General features: G+C 59.1%; 1 protein-coding gene across 1 annotated transcript; it reads left to right on the forward strand.

Annotated features, from left to right (window-relative positions):
* Positions 1–5,329: 5,329 nt before the first annotated feature.
* LOC142009026 (vacuolar protein sorting-associated protein 28 homolog) lies at positions 5,330–15,679 on the forward strand. The gene is made up of 9 exons (XM_074986470.1): positions 5,330–6,671; positions 9,727–9,798; positions 10,913–10,941; positions 11,276–11,313; positions 11,707–11,796; positions 12,198–12,303; positions 14,356–14,457; positions 14,679–14,732; positions 15,584–15,679. The coding sequence occupies exons 2-9, from the start codon at positions 9,762–9,764 to the stop codon at positions 15,677–15,679; spliced, it is 552 nt and encodes a 183-aa protein (XP_074842571.1). The 5' UTR covers positions 5,330–6,671; positions 9,727–9,761.
* The last annotated feature ends 870 nt before the right edge of the window (positions 15,680–16,549 follow it).

A 16,549-nucleotide genomic window follows, 5' to 3' on the forward strand; every position in this document is an offset into this window, starting at 1 on the left:
CCCCTTCCTACCCTGGACAGCTCATGCAGAACAGAAGGCCCCCGCACTGCAGGGGGGTGCTGTGAGGAGGGGCAGGCAGGGCTCTGGCTGATAGGAGCCTGTGATGGGGTTCAGGGGTCCCCCTGCACTGCACCCCGTCCGCTGGCAGGAGTGACTCTAACTCAGCAGGTACAACAGGAGGTTTATTTGGCACCAGATGCCCAGTTTCTCACAGAAGCGTCAGTGCAGCAGTCAGAGACAGTCCTTCCAACTCGTCCTGGGGTGAGGAGCCCGAGGGGTGCCCCTCTGGGGTGTAGCTTTTGGCTGGCTGCCTTCCAGCTCCCTCTCACCCAGCCTCTAACTGCTGCCCCCGATTCAAAACCAGCTCAGCTCCACCCTCCTCTTTGTTCAGAGCTGTGGTGTTACCTGCCAGCCTAGGTTATAGCCCCAGGGTCATCCTCAGCCGCTGGGAGCTGCTCTGCTTGTCCCACACATCCAGCCTGAGTCTCACACATGCACTCCCCCAACTCCATCACAGAGCCCCACAGCAGGTAGGGGTGGGGAGCCACAGAAGGGGGGGATGGGAAGGGACCTCAGCTTGTCCCTGGCTGAGTCTCCCAGGGCCCTGTGCTGTGCCAGAGGGGGCTGTGGGCTGGCCCTCCCCCAGCCCTTCATAGAGCCAGGCGCAGCGGGAAGGACAGCATGTCACCGGCTCCCCGCAGGCTGAGCGCCATTGTGCCAGGGAAGGAGCTCATTGTCTGCGGGCAGGCAGGCTCATGCAGACAATGCGGCTCTGCTGAGCAGCCAAACAGGCGCTGGAGCTGGCGGGGGCCCAGGGCTCCCCGGCAGGAGATCCTCAGAGAAGGGCACGGAAGAGCCGCCTTTGGAGAGCCTGGGCTGTGTGACTGGAAGGGCAAATAGGGGTAGGAGTTGGGGTTAGGGGCACTTAAGGGAGGAACGTGAGTTGGCTGGGGGGCCAACAGTGGGAGGATGGGGTTGGTGAAGGGGAGTAAGGCAGGCCTGTGGGGGGGGGGGAGCTAGCTCAGTGGTTAGAGCATTGGCCTGCTAAACCCAGGGGTGTGAGCTCAGTCCTTGAGGGAGTCACTTAGGGACCAGGGCCAAGTTTTTTAAAAAAAGGGGGGAGGTGCTGGTTCAGGCTGAATGACATTCTGAGGTCCTTTACATCTCTTTGAGGTGTGTATCTCCATATAGCTTCGACAGGAGTAGGGATAGCTCAGTGGTTTGAGCATTGCCCTGCTAAAGCCAAAGTTGTGAGCTCAGTCCTTGAGGAGGCCATTTAGGGATCTGGGGCAAATAGATTTAGCTGGCTTATTGGTCTCTGGGTATGACTTTTAAAAAAAAAGCGGGGGGAGGGGTTAACTCAGTGGTCTGAGCAGTGGCCTGTTAAACTCCCTGAGTAGTGAGTTCAGGCCTTGAGAAGTTTGGGAGAAATAATGTGTGGGGAGGAAATCTGTCAGGGATGTTGCTTGGTGCTGTGTATCTCCCCAGATGAAAAAAATGTCAAGGGGGTGGGAGAGGTCAGTGGTTAGAGCATTGACCCACTAAACCCAGGGGTGTTGAGCTCAACCCCCTGAGAGGGCCATTTAGGGGGTCTCAGGCAAATAGATTTAAAAAAAAAAAGTGGCAGGGATGGTGCTTGGCCCTGCCCAGAGGAAGGGGACTGGACTGGATGAATTCCCAGGGCCCCTTCCAGCTCTGTGAGATGTGTATCTCTGTATATAAATCACAGGGCCTGTCACTTGAGCTCCAGGGGGACCTCCCTCAGCTGCCTCTACCAGTACATCCATTATCTTCTCTGCCAAGCTGAGCCCAGCCCTGAGAGGGTGCCACTGCAATCCCCCCGTCTTCATCACTCAGCAAGGCCTGGGAAAGTGACAAGGTCAGGGCCCACCTCCACTCTTCTGGTTTTAGCCCTCAACACAGACCACAGAACTGGCTGTGCTCTAAGAAAGCATTTTAGCCAGAGGTTATTGTGGCTGCAGCTGAGGCCTCACCCAGACTGGGCACATCCCTGCCAGTCACAAAGCCTGGGCAGAGCAGGGGCTGAGATTCCTGCTCGGTGGGGGATGAGCATCCCAGGAAGAAGAGATGGAAAGCTACACTGAAAAGGGAAAGCCCCAGGTGCCTCTGAGATCAGACAGACCCCCACAGCTCTGCAGAAGCAGGGGACTCACTGCCCCATGAACTGAGCAGCTGAGCTGGGACCTGTGCTAGCCCAATCTTCCCACAGCCTGTACAGCAGGGCGGCTCTGCCAACAGTAATACCCAGGCATCAGCCAACGTAACAGTGTGTGTGTCTGGTACAACTTCCATCCAGGGACACCAGGTACCTGGCAATCATTGGCTAACTCAGCCTCATGCTTTGCAGGAGATGTGGCAGTAGAGCCACCGACCGGCAACAAGAATCTCCCAGAGTCACAGAGTCAGCTGCATGTGCAGAACCCAGGAGTCCTGGCTCCCAGTCCCTCCTGTACTCTCTAGGAGGCCTTCCCCCCGAGATGTGAATAGAGCCTAGGAGGGTTTGCTCTCATCCCTTGTTGTGTTCTCTCTGTGCCTCACTGCCCCACCTACACTACAGGGACTCTCAGGTTGCCCCCCACCCCACCTGGGTAGTGGAGGCTTGTTAAGCACTAAGTTATCTGCTCAGAGCTCTGGCTGAGCAACAGGCGTAGCGGCTGAGCCTGGGGGCAGGCCAGAGTTGGGCAGAGCCCTTGGGCAGTCAGCCTATGCAGTGGTGGGCAGGGGAGTCACAGAAGCGCTCCCTGCCTGGGCCCTGCTGGGGCTGTCCCCTTCCCCACCCCTCTTCCTGGCACACATCCCAGTGCGAAAGGGCCAGCCCAGCGACACAGATGGAGGTGGAGACCTTCGCAAGGCTGTGCTCTGGCCCTGGGCTCCTGCCAGGTTCCCTGGGCTGCCTGTGCCCAGGAAAGGGAGGGAGGTAAAGAGCAAGGGAGCTTTCACCCACGCACAAACCTGAGAGCGGGGATGAGGGGCATGCTGAGCTATGGGTCTCAGCCCTCCCTTCAATCACTGTGAGCAGGCTACGCTGCAGCCTCACCCACACCTGGCTTCTGACATGCCCTGAGGAGGCTCCAGGCGTAAGAATTAATCACCATAACACATAACAATAATTCGCCCGTACTCACAGCCAGGTAAATGTGGCTGCCTTACACCAGCACCAATGCATAAGCCAGTAACGTAACAGTGCCACCTGGTCGTCAGTTTGGGTATCGCAGCAAGGGCATCCCCCGCGGAACATGCCACGGGCTCTCTGACACCGGTCATGGCGTCTCGCTACAGCTTCCAGTGCTGAACTGAGCAGGTTCCTCCGGCTCTGGGTTCAGGCCCGGAAAGATGATAGCACACCGGGAGGGAATTCAGGAAAGAGCAGGCAGAAGCTGCCATGTACCTTGAAGGAGCTAAGAGCCTCCTGGCTAGAGCACTGCACCCCTTTCATTGCAGCTGGCCAACACTGACCTAAACCTTGGACTAGTCCACAGGGAAGAAGGACATCCCGGCATAGTGCAGAGCCAAGCTGCCTTCTTCCAGCGGCTACAGCATGGTAAGAAATAAATATGCCAAGAACAACAAGAAGGCCTGTGGCCCCTTATAGACTAACATATCTTGCAGCATAAGCTTTCGTGGGCAAAGACCCGCTTCATCAGATGCATGAGTAGGGGGGCGGTGTCAGAGGGGTATTTAAAGAGTGGAGTCCCAGGAAGAGGGAGGGCCGGAGCTGACAAGGTCTATTCAGCAAGGTGGAAATGGCCCAGTCCCAAAAGCAGTTATCAAAAGAGGAAAATCCAAGTCAGATCAGATGGGGGATGTGAACCTTTGTCAGAGTCTAACTTGTTTTGCCCTCTTTTGGTAAGTACTGTTGATACCGGGCCATTTCCGCCTGGCTGAATAGACCTCGTCAGCTCCGGCCCTCCCTCTTACTGGGACTCTGCTCTTTAAATACCCCTCTGAAACCACCCCCCCCAACTCATGCACCTGACAAAGCGGGTCTTTGCCCACAAAAGCTTATGCTCCAAAATCTCTGTTAGTCTATAAGGTGCCACAGGACTTCTTGTTGTTCTCGAAGCTACAGACTAACATGGCTCCTCTCTGATATATGCCAAGAACGAATCATGCCAAACCAACCAAATTTCCTTCTTTGAGCGAGTGGCTGGGGAGAAGCTGGGGAGCAGCGCTATATCTAAAGAACACTTTTTGCATTGTGATGCCAAAAAAGGCTATTCCTCCAAATCAGCTGCTGGTATGGCATTCTGACACACCAGAGCCGTGTCTACACGTGCACGCTACTTCGAAGTAGCGGCACTAACTTCGAAATAGTGCCCGTCACGGCTATACGCGCCGGGCGCTATTTCGAAGTTAACTTCGACGTTAGGCGGCGAGACGTCGAAGTCGCTAACCCCATGAGGGGATAGGAATAGCGCCCTACTTTGACGTTCAACGTCGAAGTAGGGACCGTGTAGTCGTTGCGCGTCCCGCAACTTCGAAATAGCGGGGTCCGCCATGGCGGCCATCAGCTGAGGGGTTGAGAGATGCTCTCTCTCCAGCCCCTGCGGGGCTCTATGGTCACCGTGGGCAGCAGCCCTTAGCCCAGGGCTTCTGGCTGCTGCTGCGGCAGCTGGGGATCCATGCTGCATGCACAGGGTCTGCAACCAGTTGTCGGCTCTGTGTATCTTGTGTTGTTTAGTGCAACTGTGTCTGGGAGGGGCCCTTTAAGGGAGCGGCTTGCTGTTCAGTCCGCCCTGTGACCCTGTCTGCAGCTGTGCCTGGCACCCTTTTTTCGATGTGTGCTACTTTGGCGTGTAGATGTTCCCTCGCAGCGCCTATTTCGATGTGGTGCCGCGCAACGTCGAAGTTGAACATCGACGTTGCCAGCCCTGGAGGACGTGTAGATGTTACTCATCGAAATAGCCTATTTCGATGTTGCTACATCGAGATAAGCTATTTCGATGTTGGCTTCACGTGTAGACGTAGCCCAGCATGCCCCACATTGCTGCCTTTCAGAATTAGCTACCAGTGTTCCTGGAGCTCATCCACGGAGGTGGGGATTCACTTGGTCCTAGGGGGAGCTAGTTCTGAGTCTGGGGCTTCACCTGTCAGATTTGACTCCCTGACAACCTCTCCTTGGTCCTGGAGACAATCCCTGGTCCCTGTGCAGTGCCCCACCTTCACACAGCCTCTACGCACACATAAGGGGCAACCAGCTCTGACAAACACCTGCTTCTTGGTACAGCACCACCACCGTCCACACCCTCTCCCGACACTCAATACCACAAGCATCTACATGTACATTTGCACGCTGCCCAGAGGCACAGCAGCAACATACACACCCCACCTTTACACACACACACACACATCCTTTCACACAGCACCTCCACACACACACACCCCCTTGGCCCTACGCACCACACTGGCTCCAATGTTGCTATCTTGGCTCTGCACCCAGTGCTGTCAGCACACCCACCTGCCCCCTGCCCTTCCCCGTTTCTTTTGTGACCCCACGACCACCCGCTGCAGGCATCTGCTAGCGGCACAGTCCCACTTGAGGCAGGAGAGACAAGGTATGGTGGGTACACCCCACACAGCCCCCTCCCCCTGCCAGCATAAGCAGTGTGTTGTTACTGTTGCTGTTACTGTGATTATTTATGTACTTTCCATTGTTCTACAAACTAACTACCATGAATACATGAGGGGTGCAATTTTATATTCTTGCCTCAGGTGCAGAATTAGCTAGTTAGGGTACTGAGATTGTCACAGAACCTACTACTGGAGAGACCAAGAAGGATTTTTATTCTGGAGTAAAAATGAGTTTGTTCTGCTCTGAATACATCAGCACAGAGATCTCTCCTGAAATAGAGGTGCTGGTCAATTTCACAGCTGAATCAGTTGCTCATAAACTTCACAATTACTGACATTTACTATGCTTATGGTTATACTAGAGAGGTTTGTGACATAGTAGGGCATGCAACAAACTAAACATGGATCAAATGCATCAACGTTTCAAATCCATCACAGAATACACCACCTTGAAGAGCGAGTACAGACACATGTTCAAAATATTCTTTAACTCAACTATTTCTAACTATTCATAGCCCGAAATCAGCCACACATGCAACGTTTGGTTCAGGTCTCCGAATGTTGCTTTTCATGTTATGAATTTCACATCTGTAACAATATTTTACAAGTATGATTTTATTAAATAATTGAACCAATAAATAATTGAAATTCAATGGATCGATTGCAAAATGCAAAGGAGAATAAATAGCACCTTACAGGATTAGAAGGAAACATGGGCCTGCAGTTGTACAAAAAGATGGGCAAGTTGAGGGAGGCAGCTCCAGAAAACAGACTCCTCTCCTTGCCAACCCCTTGGGGCAGAGATGCTGCATTTAAACCATGTTCCAGCTGGCTCCATCCTTCTGTCCCTGACCTTGCACAGCAGGGGATGGGGGGCTACCTGCCAGCCCAGGCAGGCCAGGAAGCAGCACTGTAGCTGTTTCTCAGCATGAAGACTCCTGTGGGGTCAGCATTTCCCCTCACAGCCGCTCTGCAGAGCAACCATGGGAGCAGGAGGAACTGACCAAGCCTGTGCCAGGCTGGGACTCAGGCAGCTTTGACCAAGGAGGCTCGGCACCCTATTGCAAAAGGGTTACTAGGTAAAGGACTGACAAAGGGCCTTACTGCCGGGCCACCTCTGGGGAACTTTACTGGGAACATTCAGACAGGGTCACCCTACAGAAGAGAGAACACCCCTGAGGCGCAGCGTGTCTGTAACAGTACCCACTCGTTCCCACCGCAGTACCACCGGGCTCAGCAACCTTGGAGGCAGTGTTGAAAACTGACCTTCCATCCTCTCCAGCCTGAGTGCCGGTGATACTTTTAAAAGCCACTAGGGGTCCTTCTGACAACAGCTCCGTGAATAAACACGCGAGGAGGCAGGGCTCTCCCGCTCGGGGAGGGGGTTGGCCGTGTGAGACGGGCTTTTCCTACTCCCCAGGCGGCCTGGCTCTGTGCCAGCACCCGGCTGCCTGGGGGGAGGAAGGGCGGGGCTGAGCTCCCGCCTCACCTGCTGTTCTTGGCACGCGTGCCGGCTCCGCGGAGCCCTAGCACGTCACACACGCTCCCGTTCGGGCTGCTGGCGCCTGGCCCTTGTACCGGGGCTGTGGCGCACTCCGGCATCCACCCACCGGCCAGAGGCGCAGGGCGCCGGCTCCCCCCGCCCCCCACGGGATTGCACACCGCCGGGCCGGGCGGGAAAGCCCCGTCTCTGGCGGGACCGGGGAGGGGCGGGGGGGGGGATCACTTGTTCATCCCTCAGCACAGCAGCGCGCGCCCTTCCCGCCCAAATAACGGCCGCGCCCCTCCTAGGCAGGCGGGCGAGCGGAGCGCCGAGCGCTCGATGTGCTCCGGCGCCATTTTCCAGGAAGCGGGTGAGAGGCCGGAGGGCGGCGGCGCGGCAGGGCCGGGGGCGCGGGGAGCAGCGGTGCGGTGCGGTGCGCTCGGCTTAGGGTGTGTGTGTTTGGCTGGGGGGTGGTGGGGAGCGCAGGCCCGGGGGGGGGTGTTTGTGGCTGGGGGGCGGTGGGGAGCGCAGGCCCGGGGGGGGGTGTTTGTGGCTGGGGGGCGGTGGGGAGCGCAGGGCCGGGGGCGGTGTTTGTGACTGGGGTGCGGTGGGTGGCGCAGGGCCGGGGGGGTTTTTGTGGCTGGGGGGCGGTGGAGAGCGCAGGGCCGGGGGGGGTGTTTGTGACTGGGGGGCGGTGGGGGGCGCAGGGCCAGGGGGGGTGTTTGTCACTAGGGGGCGGTGGAGAGCGCAGGGCCGGGGGGGGGTGTTTGTGACTGGGGGGCGGTGGGGAGCGCGGGGCCGGGGGGGGTGTTTGTGACTGGGGAGCGGTGGGGAGCGCGGGGCCGGGGGGGTGTTTGTGACTGGGGGGCGGTGAGGAGCGCGGGGCCGGGGGGGGGTGTTTGTGACTGGGGAGCGGTGGGGAGCGCGGGGCGGGGGGGGGTGTTTGTGACTGGGGGGCGGTGGTGACCACGGGGCGGGGGGGGGTGTTTGTGACTGGGGGGCGGTGAGGAGCGCGGGGCCGGGGGGGGGTGTTTGTGACTGGGGAGCGGTGGGGAGCGCGGGGCCGGGGGGGTGTTTGTGACTGGGGGGCGGTGAGGAGCGCGGGGCCGGGGGGGGGTGTTTGTGACTGGGGAGCGGTGGGGAGCGCGGGGCCGGGGGGGTGTTTGTGACTGGGGGGCGGTGAGGAGCGCGGGGCCGGGGGGGGGTGTTTGTGACTGGGGAGCGGTGGGGAGCGCGGGGCTGGGGGGGTGTTTGTGACTGGGGGGCGGTGGGGAGCGCGGGGCCGGGGGGTGGTGTTTGTGACTGGGGGCGTTGGGGAGCGCGGGGCCAGGGGGGTGTTTGTGACTAGGGGGCGGTGGGGAGCGTGGGGCCAGGGGGGTGTTTGTGACGGGGGGGCGGTGAGGAGCACGGGGCCGGGGGGGGTGTTTGTGACTGGGGGGCGGTGAGGAGCACGGGGCCGGGGGGGGGTGTTTGTGACTGGGGGGCGGTGAGGAGCACGGGGCTGGGGCGGGGTGTTTGTGACTGGGGAGCGGTGGGGAGCGCGGGGCCGGGGGGGTGTTTGTGACTGGGGGGCAGTGGGGAGCGCGGGGCCGGGGGGGGGGCATTTGCGGCTGGGGGGCGGTGGGGAGCGCAGGGCGGGGGGGTGTTTGCGACTGGGGGGCAGTGGGGAGCGCGGGGCCGGGGGGGGGCGTTTGCGGCTGGAGGGCGGTGGGGAGCGCAGGGCGGGGGGGTGTTTGCGACTGGGGGGCGGGGGGGGAGCGCAGGGCCAGGGGGGTGTTTGTGACTAGGGGGTGGTGTTTGCGGCTGGGGGGCGGTGGGGAGCGCGGGGCCGGGGGGGGGCGTTTGCGGCTGAGGGGAGGTGGGGAGCGCGGGGTCGGGGGGGGGCGTTTGCGGCTGGGGGGCGGTGGGGAGCGCGGGGCCGGGGGGTGTTTGTCACTAGGGGGTGGTGGGGAGCGCAGGGCCGAGGGGTGTTTGTCACTAGGGGGTGGTGGGGAGCGCAGGGCCGGGGGGGGGGCGTTTGCGGCTGGGGGGCGGTGGGGAGCGCGGGGCCAGGGGGGGGCGTTTGCGGCTGGGGTGGTGGGGAGCGCAGGGCCGGGGGGTGTTTGTCACTAGGGGGTGGTGGGGAGCGCAGGGCCAGGGGGGGTTGTGTGTGTGTGTGTGTGTTTGGCTGGGGGGCGGTGGGGAGCGCAGGGCCGGGGGGGTGTTTGTGACTAGGGGGCTGTGGGGAGCGCAGGGCTGGGGGGTGTTTGTGGCTGGGGGGGCGGTGGGGAGTGCGGGGCCGGGGGGGTTGTGTGTGTGTGTGTGTGTGTTTGGCTGGGGGGCGGTGGGGAGCGCAGGGCCGGGGGGGTGTTTGTGACTAGGGGGCGGTGGGGAGTGCAGGGCTGGGGGGTGTTTGTCACTAGGGGGCGGTGGGGAGCGCAGGGCCGGGGGGGTTGTTTGTGTGTGTGTGTGTTTGGCTGGGGGGCGGTGGGGAGCACAGGGCCGGGGGGTGTTTGTGACTAGGGGGCGGTGGGGAGCGCAGGGCTGGGGGGTGTTTGTCACTAGGGGGCGGTGGGGAGTGTGGGGCCCCGGGCTGTTTGGGTCCGGGGATCGCGTCGGGTGCAGGGGCCGGGCCACCAGGCCACACTAACGCCCCTCTCCCTCCCTCGCAGAGGTCCCCCTGGCAGCAGTGCCCCAGCCCACCACAATGTTCCACGGGATCCCTGCTGCACCTGGCCCAGGAGGTGAGTCCCGCTGGCCCTGCCGCCGTGGGGAGCAAGGGGCCCCACAGCACCACCCCATGGCCTGGGCTGAGACACAGACTGGCCCGGTCGACACCTGACAGAGCCCTGCTTGCTGGCCATGAGCAGGGCTGTGACCCAGGCCCACCCCGCCCCTGGCCAGAGACCCAGTGACACCGTGGGCTCCAGCTCCCCTCAGGGGACTGCCCGCCCTCAAAGTCCCCAGGGGTCAGGCTAGCGGGGCTGGGGGCAGCAGAGTGGTGGGACACTGGGCTCATGGGAGGGTGGGTATCACGGCCACAGAGGCAGGTTACGAAGCAATGGCTCAGTCTGCATCAACAGGGGTTAGGATAGCACAGCAGTTCCCAAATTGGGTTGGGACCTCATTTTAATGAGTTTCCCTGGGTTGGCTTAGATTTGCTGAGATCGAAGCCAGACAAAGGGCTTCAGCCCTGTGCAGTGGGGCTCAGATTCCAGGCCCCTCCTGGGGCTGCAGCCTGGGTCCTCAGCCTCTCCTTTCTTCGGGCAATGGGGCTGGTCTTTTGTTCCCCTTACTCGCACCCCTGGTGGCAGGGCCTGGGTTTTGGCTGAGGCATGTGTCTGTGCATTACTTTTTCTTGGCAGAAGTGGATTGTACAGCAATGAAGTTTGAGACCCCCTGAGATAAAGAACAGCTTTCCCACACTGAGGGTAGTTAAGCTGTGGAGCAGGTGCCCCAGGGAGGTTGTGGATCCCCATCAGTGGAAGTTGTTAAGAACAGGCTGGACAGATGCCTGGAAGGGATGGGCTCTGTTTACTTGGCCCTGCTCCAGTGCAGGGGCTGGACTCAACTTCTCAAGGACCCTTCCAGCTCAGAATCTGATTCTCCCTTGTGAACTGTGCTGGGTTCTCTGGCCTGGAGCAAGGGGCGGTGATCAGCAGGAGGGGCGGGATGGAAGAGCGGAGCAGGCTGTAGAGGTCCTGGGTGCTAGCAGTATCCCTGTAGCTAGTAGGCTAAGGAGCTGTGGACGTGGTCCTTCCTAACACCGGGTTACCAGGAAGGTTTTGCATTGTGGGCGTCACTGGTAGGCCCCTAGCTATAAGTGCTAGGTCTGTTCATGGATTTCCTCTTTTTCAGCCCCAGGGAATAAGCCAGAACTGTACGAGGTGAGTAACACTGGTCACGTTCCCCTCCTCGTCCTGTCTCTGGCACAGGAGGCAGAATGATCTTCCAGCGTACGTCGGGTTTGGCTCTGCAAACGGTTTCACAGCCCTCAGTGCTGGAGCATTCAGGGGACCCCAGCTCTTGAGGTGATTCCCAGCTCCTTACCTCCATCTCAGTGTGGGTTTCTCTGGTCCCTGTCTCCTCTACCCTGTGGTGAGGATGCAGGAGGTCCGTATCTGTCATCTCCGTCCCCACCTGCTTCCAGCCTGTCCATTTGTGCAGCTGACCACACACTGTGCGGGTACCTGACAGGCTGTGTATCTGCTCTCCTTGCAGGAGGTGAAGCTGTATAAAAATGCACGGGAGCGAGAAAAGTGAGTCCATCCCCAGCCGAATGGGTTCCCATGTGGTACACAGTTCTGTGGGGCTTGGGAGTGCTGGGACTTCAAGCTGTTGTCTGCAGTGAGGTCCTTGCTCGGGAGATGCTGGGGCTGATGGTGCAGGGAGCTCTGCGTTCTGATGCTCTGTCCCCGCGCCAAGCTAGGAAGGACCCAAGAGCCCTTCTGCTCCGCCTCTGCCATTGGCCAGGGCAGCCTGCGGCTGAGAAAGATGCAATAGGCGGAAGGGTCTTCTCCAGAAAAAGGGAGTGCTCCTGCTGGGCTGTGGAGCATGAGAGCCCCTGTGCTGTTCCCAGGGACGCGGGCGCGTGTATAACGGTGGGGGTCACAGGCTATGCGCCTTCACGGGCTTCTGCGCTTGGGTTTCAGGTACGATAACATGGCTGAGCTGTTTGCGGTGGTGAAGACGATGCAGGCTCTGGAGAAAGCCTATATCAAGGACTGTGTCTCTCCCAACGAGTGAGTCCCCAGCTGGGTTTTGTTTCCAGCCTGGTCTCTCCCAGGGGAGCCAAGCGGATGCAGCAGCAGGAGCATCTCCTGCAGGATGCGTCGTTACCGAGTGGAGCAGAGTGACCTCCCCTCCCCAGGGCACTGCGGACACACTGGGGAGGGGGCTCAGAGAAGCATCAAAACAGCCCCTTAGTCCCCCCTCAGGCCCTGCCCACTTCCCCTGGGGGCCAGGCAACATTGCTCCATGCAGAGGGTCTCCAGTCAGAGACCCTGGGGAGCCTCCCCTGCCGTGGGGGCTGTTAGAGTGTTCTCCTTTCCCTGGGGACCTGCTTGTACATCCTCGACCTCCGTGTTCCCCTCCTGCTTGGCATGAGCCACTCCAGCTGTTCTTACTCCATGCACTGCCCCAGGTACACCGCAGCCTGCTCCCGGCTCCTGGTCCAGTACAAAGCTGCCTTCAAACAGGTACAGGGATCTGAAATTGGCTCCATCGATGAATTTTGCCGCAAGTTCCGGGTGAGTTCAGCCTCCAGCAGTACAGCTTTTGGGGACTCTGGGACAGGAATATCGGGGGGCTCCTAGAACAGTGGGGGCGGGGTGGGGGCTGTGTTGCTGCTGAGTTCTACATGTAGGCCGCATCGACACTAGTCCCCTCCTTTTGGGGCGAGTTGGGAATATGCTAATGAGGCACCACCGTGAATATGCAGTGCCTCATTAGCATAATAGTGGCCCCACACAATTGGAAAGCACAGCTTTTGAATTGTGCGCTACCTCTCTAGACGGGGGCTTTTTGAAAGGACGCTCCTCCGCCCCCGGACTTTGAAAAACCCTTCTTCCTAAAACCAAATAGGAAGAAGGGGCTTTCGAAGTCCGGGGGGTCCTTTTGAAAGGCCCCTGTCTACATGGGCGGTGCGCGATTTGAAAGCAACAGTTTCAAATCATATGCAGCCACCATTATGCTAATGAGGCTGTGAGGGGGTTCGGGGTCTCCATCCTCTGCACCCCATCCGCAGGCAGGAGAACAGCAGGTTTATTAGGCAACAGGGCACAGCGTCGTACAGAGGAGTCAGTGCAGCCGGCAGAGACAGCCAGTCCAAGCCATGCTGGGGAGAGGAGGCCCCGAGGGGCCCCCGGAGCCGGGGTCTTGCCCCCTCCTTTGTCTCTCTCTCTCCCAGCCCCGACTAACTGCTTCCAACACCCAGTTCCAGTTCAAACCCCTCAGGCTGCACCTCCTCCTTTGTCTGCAGCCCAGGGGTGTCACCTGGTCGCCAGGTTACCCTCAGCAGGAGCCCCACGTGTACACACAGGTATCTCCCACTACATCACAGAGGCACTGCATATTCATGGCAGCGCCTCCTTAGCATCTTCCCAACTCGCTCATTACCATGTCCCTTCTGAAAGGAAGGGGCTTGTGTAGACATAGCCCTACTGTGCCTGACTGACTTAGATGCTGGGGGGAGAGACTGCATAGATTTGTTTATTCCAAGCCTGGAGGAACCAGTGTGGTCACCCAGGCTGTTCCCCTGTGTCCCTCTGGCCAGAGCCCTGCCCCCAGCTCACTCCCAGAGCAGACCTGTCCCATGAGAAATACAGCCCGCCTAGATTTAAAAACTGTCGGTGCTGGAGAACCCACCAAAGGTGAATTACACTCTCGCGGTCACCTGGCTTAGAGACGGGGCCCCTGGGCTTTGGGGGGTGAGTGTGCGCGCACGCACGCACACACACACACTCTCTCTCTCTCCCTCCCTCCCCTGGACCAAAGGCACTTCCACCTTGTTGTAATCATATTACCTTCGTATAAATCCCGTGTACTTCCACGTCACACCTGCAGCAGTATTCAAGGTCACCACATCTCTAAAAAGATGTATTGGAATTGGGAAAGGTACAGAAAAGGGCAGAAAACCGATTAGGGGTATGGAATGGCTGGGGTATGGAGTGGGGAGAGTAGTAAGAGTGGGATTTCTCAGCTTGGAAAAGAGGCGGCTAATGTCCAGAACATCCCAACTGGTTGGACAAAGTCGATAAGGAAGTGGTGTTCTGTCTTCCTTCTCCTAATGCAAGAACTAGGGGTCACCCCATGAAACAAACAGGTAGTGGGGTTAAAACAGACAGAAGGACGGAGTTCTTCACACAACGCAGGGCCAGCTGTGGGACTCCCTGCCACAGGGCAATGTGAAGGCTGAGACTATAACAAGGCTCAAAAACCTACTGGATACGTTCATGGAGAACAGGGCCACAAATGGCTGTTCAGCAAGGTGGACAGGGTGGTGCCTCTAGCCCCGTTTGTCAGAAGCTGGGACTGGGTGACAGGAGAAGGATCACCTTTTGGTGACGTGTTCTGGTCATGCCCTCTGGGGCACCCAGCACTGGTCACTGTCTGCGACCAGGCTGGGTGGCCCTATGTTCAGACCGTCTGGCCACGTTCTGTACTGTGCTCCCTTCCCCCAGCTTAGCACATGGAGCGGAACCCGGCTTTCCCTGGGAAATGCTCTTTGTTGGGGGTTATATGGTGCTTGTTACCCTGCCCTGAGCTTGCCCAGCCTCATTGTAACCCTCCTTCTGCTGCAGCTCGACTGCCCGCTGGTCATGGAGAGGATCAAGGAGGATCGGCCAATCACCATCAAGGACGACAAGGGCAACCTGAACCGCTGCATTGCTGACATCGTCTCTGTACGTTCCCGGGGCAAGGGGCTGTGCGCACTGTAATCCCGGCATCCTGTGCTTCTGGGACTTTGGCAGCTGGCCTGGCCTGTGCAGCTGCATGGCTGGTCCCCAGGGGGCTGTCAAGGGCCCGCTGTCCTGGCTTGCCCCCACCCTCCCAAGAGGGCTGGAGTGAGGTGCCCTGCTGCTAGCTTCCAGGCCATTGCTGAGGCACCTCTTTTCTCTTCCAGCTTTTCATCACAGTGATGGACAAGCTGCGCCTGGAGATCCGAGCCATGGATGAGGTGAGAATCATTTACAGAGGGACAGAGGATAAGACAGGGAGTATCTTACAGCCTTGGTATAAATCCAGGGTACACCCCCAGCTTGAATACTGCGTGCAGATGTGGTCGCCTCATCTCAAAAAAAAAAAAAACAAAAAACACCCTTGGCTGTGGAAAAGTTTCAGAAAAGGGTAACAAAAACAATGGATTTGGACCGGGTCCATCTGAAGAGAGATTAAAAAGTCTGTGACTTTTCAGTTTAGAAAACAATAGATGAAGGGTGCGGGGACGACTAAGAGGTAGACAAAATCATGACTGGTGTGGAGGAAAAATAAGGAAAAGGTATTTACTTGTTCCCACCACACGAGATCTAGGGGTTACCCAGTGAAATTAGCAACAGGGTTAAGAACAAACAGGATGTATTTCTCATGCAGTGCACAGTTCACTTCTGGAGCTCCTGGCCAGAGGATGGCGTGAAGACCAGGACTTTATCAATAGAGTTCCAAAAAGAGCTAGATCCATTCAGGGAGGTGAGGTCCATCGGTGGCTGTTAGCCAGGATGGGCAGGAATGATGGCGCTAGCCTCCGTTTGTCAGAAGTTGGAACTAGATGACAGGAGATGGACCACTCAATGCTCAGCTGTTCTGTTCGCTTCCCTTGGGGCACGTGGCATTGGCCACTGTCCGAAGACAGGGCACTGGGCAAGATGGATTTTGGTCTGACCCGGTGTGGCTGGTCTTCGGAGAGAGAGGGGGACAAGCTAGGGGTGCATGGAGGCTTCACTGCTGGCAGCAGCGCCTGAAGAGGGGTGGGGCTTTCCCAGCCGGGCCCCAGGCAGGAAAAGCAGAAGCTCCATGCTTTTGTGCATCCAGATCCAGCCAGACCTGCGGGAGCTGATGGAGACGATGAACCGCATGAGCCACCTACCTCCTGACTTCGAGGGGAGACAGAAAGTGAACCAGTGGTGAGTAGGGTGCTCTGAGGTCCCTGCCCTCTGCAGGAGCAAGCCCGGGTCCTGACCCAGCTCTCCAGGACAGGGCCTGGACCTGCCTTGCCCCATGGCGCTCCTGCCAATCTGAGGGCATGGGGGAGCGCAGAGTGCCTTCGGGCCCAGCTCCATCAGTCTGCTCCCTCTGCAGTGGGAGGTGCTTGTCCCCAGCCCTGCTCGCCATGTCTGATCAGGGGCCTGGTTGCGGGGTGGGACCGTGGCCAGAGGAGCTACCAGCTTCCTCCTAGGCCAGCACTCAGGGCGACAAGTCGTGGCTTCTGCCAGGTCCCTCCAGTACTAGTGCAGGTGCAAAGTGCAGCCCAGCAAAGGGCCTTCTTCCTGCTCTGGGGGCCAGGCCTGTGCCTTGACTCTCCCCAGCAGGCTGCAGACGCTGAGCGGCATGTCTGCCTCTGACGAGCTGGACGATTCCCACGTGCGCCAGATGCTGTTTGATTTGGAATCCGCCTACAATGCCTTCAACCGGTTCCTGCACTCCTGAGGCTGGGTCCTGCGCCCTGCCTGGTCCTGAGGAGCGCCCTCCCACTGTAGCAGTCCAGCAGGCTCCAGGCCCTTTCCCCTAGGCTGCTGTTGGGGGCAGGAGGCTGGGAGTGGGGCACTGCAGCCATTCCCGCAGCAGGGTTAGGGCTGCGTCAAGGTGAACTGTGCTGCTGCAGGGCACATTCACACTGGGCCAGCTCCAGCCAGCCTGTCTCCTCTCCTACCTCCCCGTGAGTCCTGCAAGCAGGGCGGGAGACTTGTACACCTGCGGTAATAAACCCCCATGCTGGCTAGCCTGCGGTGCTGTGGCTCTTGCTGGGTGGGAGAAGCAGGCACAGCCACTGCCCCTGTA

Source organism: Carettochelys insculpta, chromosome 2 (assembly GCF_033958435.1).
Source record: "Carettochelys insculpta isolate YL-2023 chromosome 2, ASM3395843v1, whole genome shotgun sequence".
Classification (NCBI taxonomy): domain Eukaryota; kingdom Metazoa; phylum Chordata; order Testudines; family Carettochelyidae; genus Carettochelys; species Carettochelys insculpta.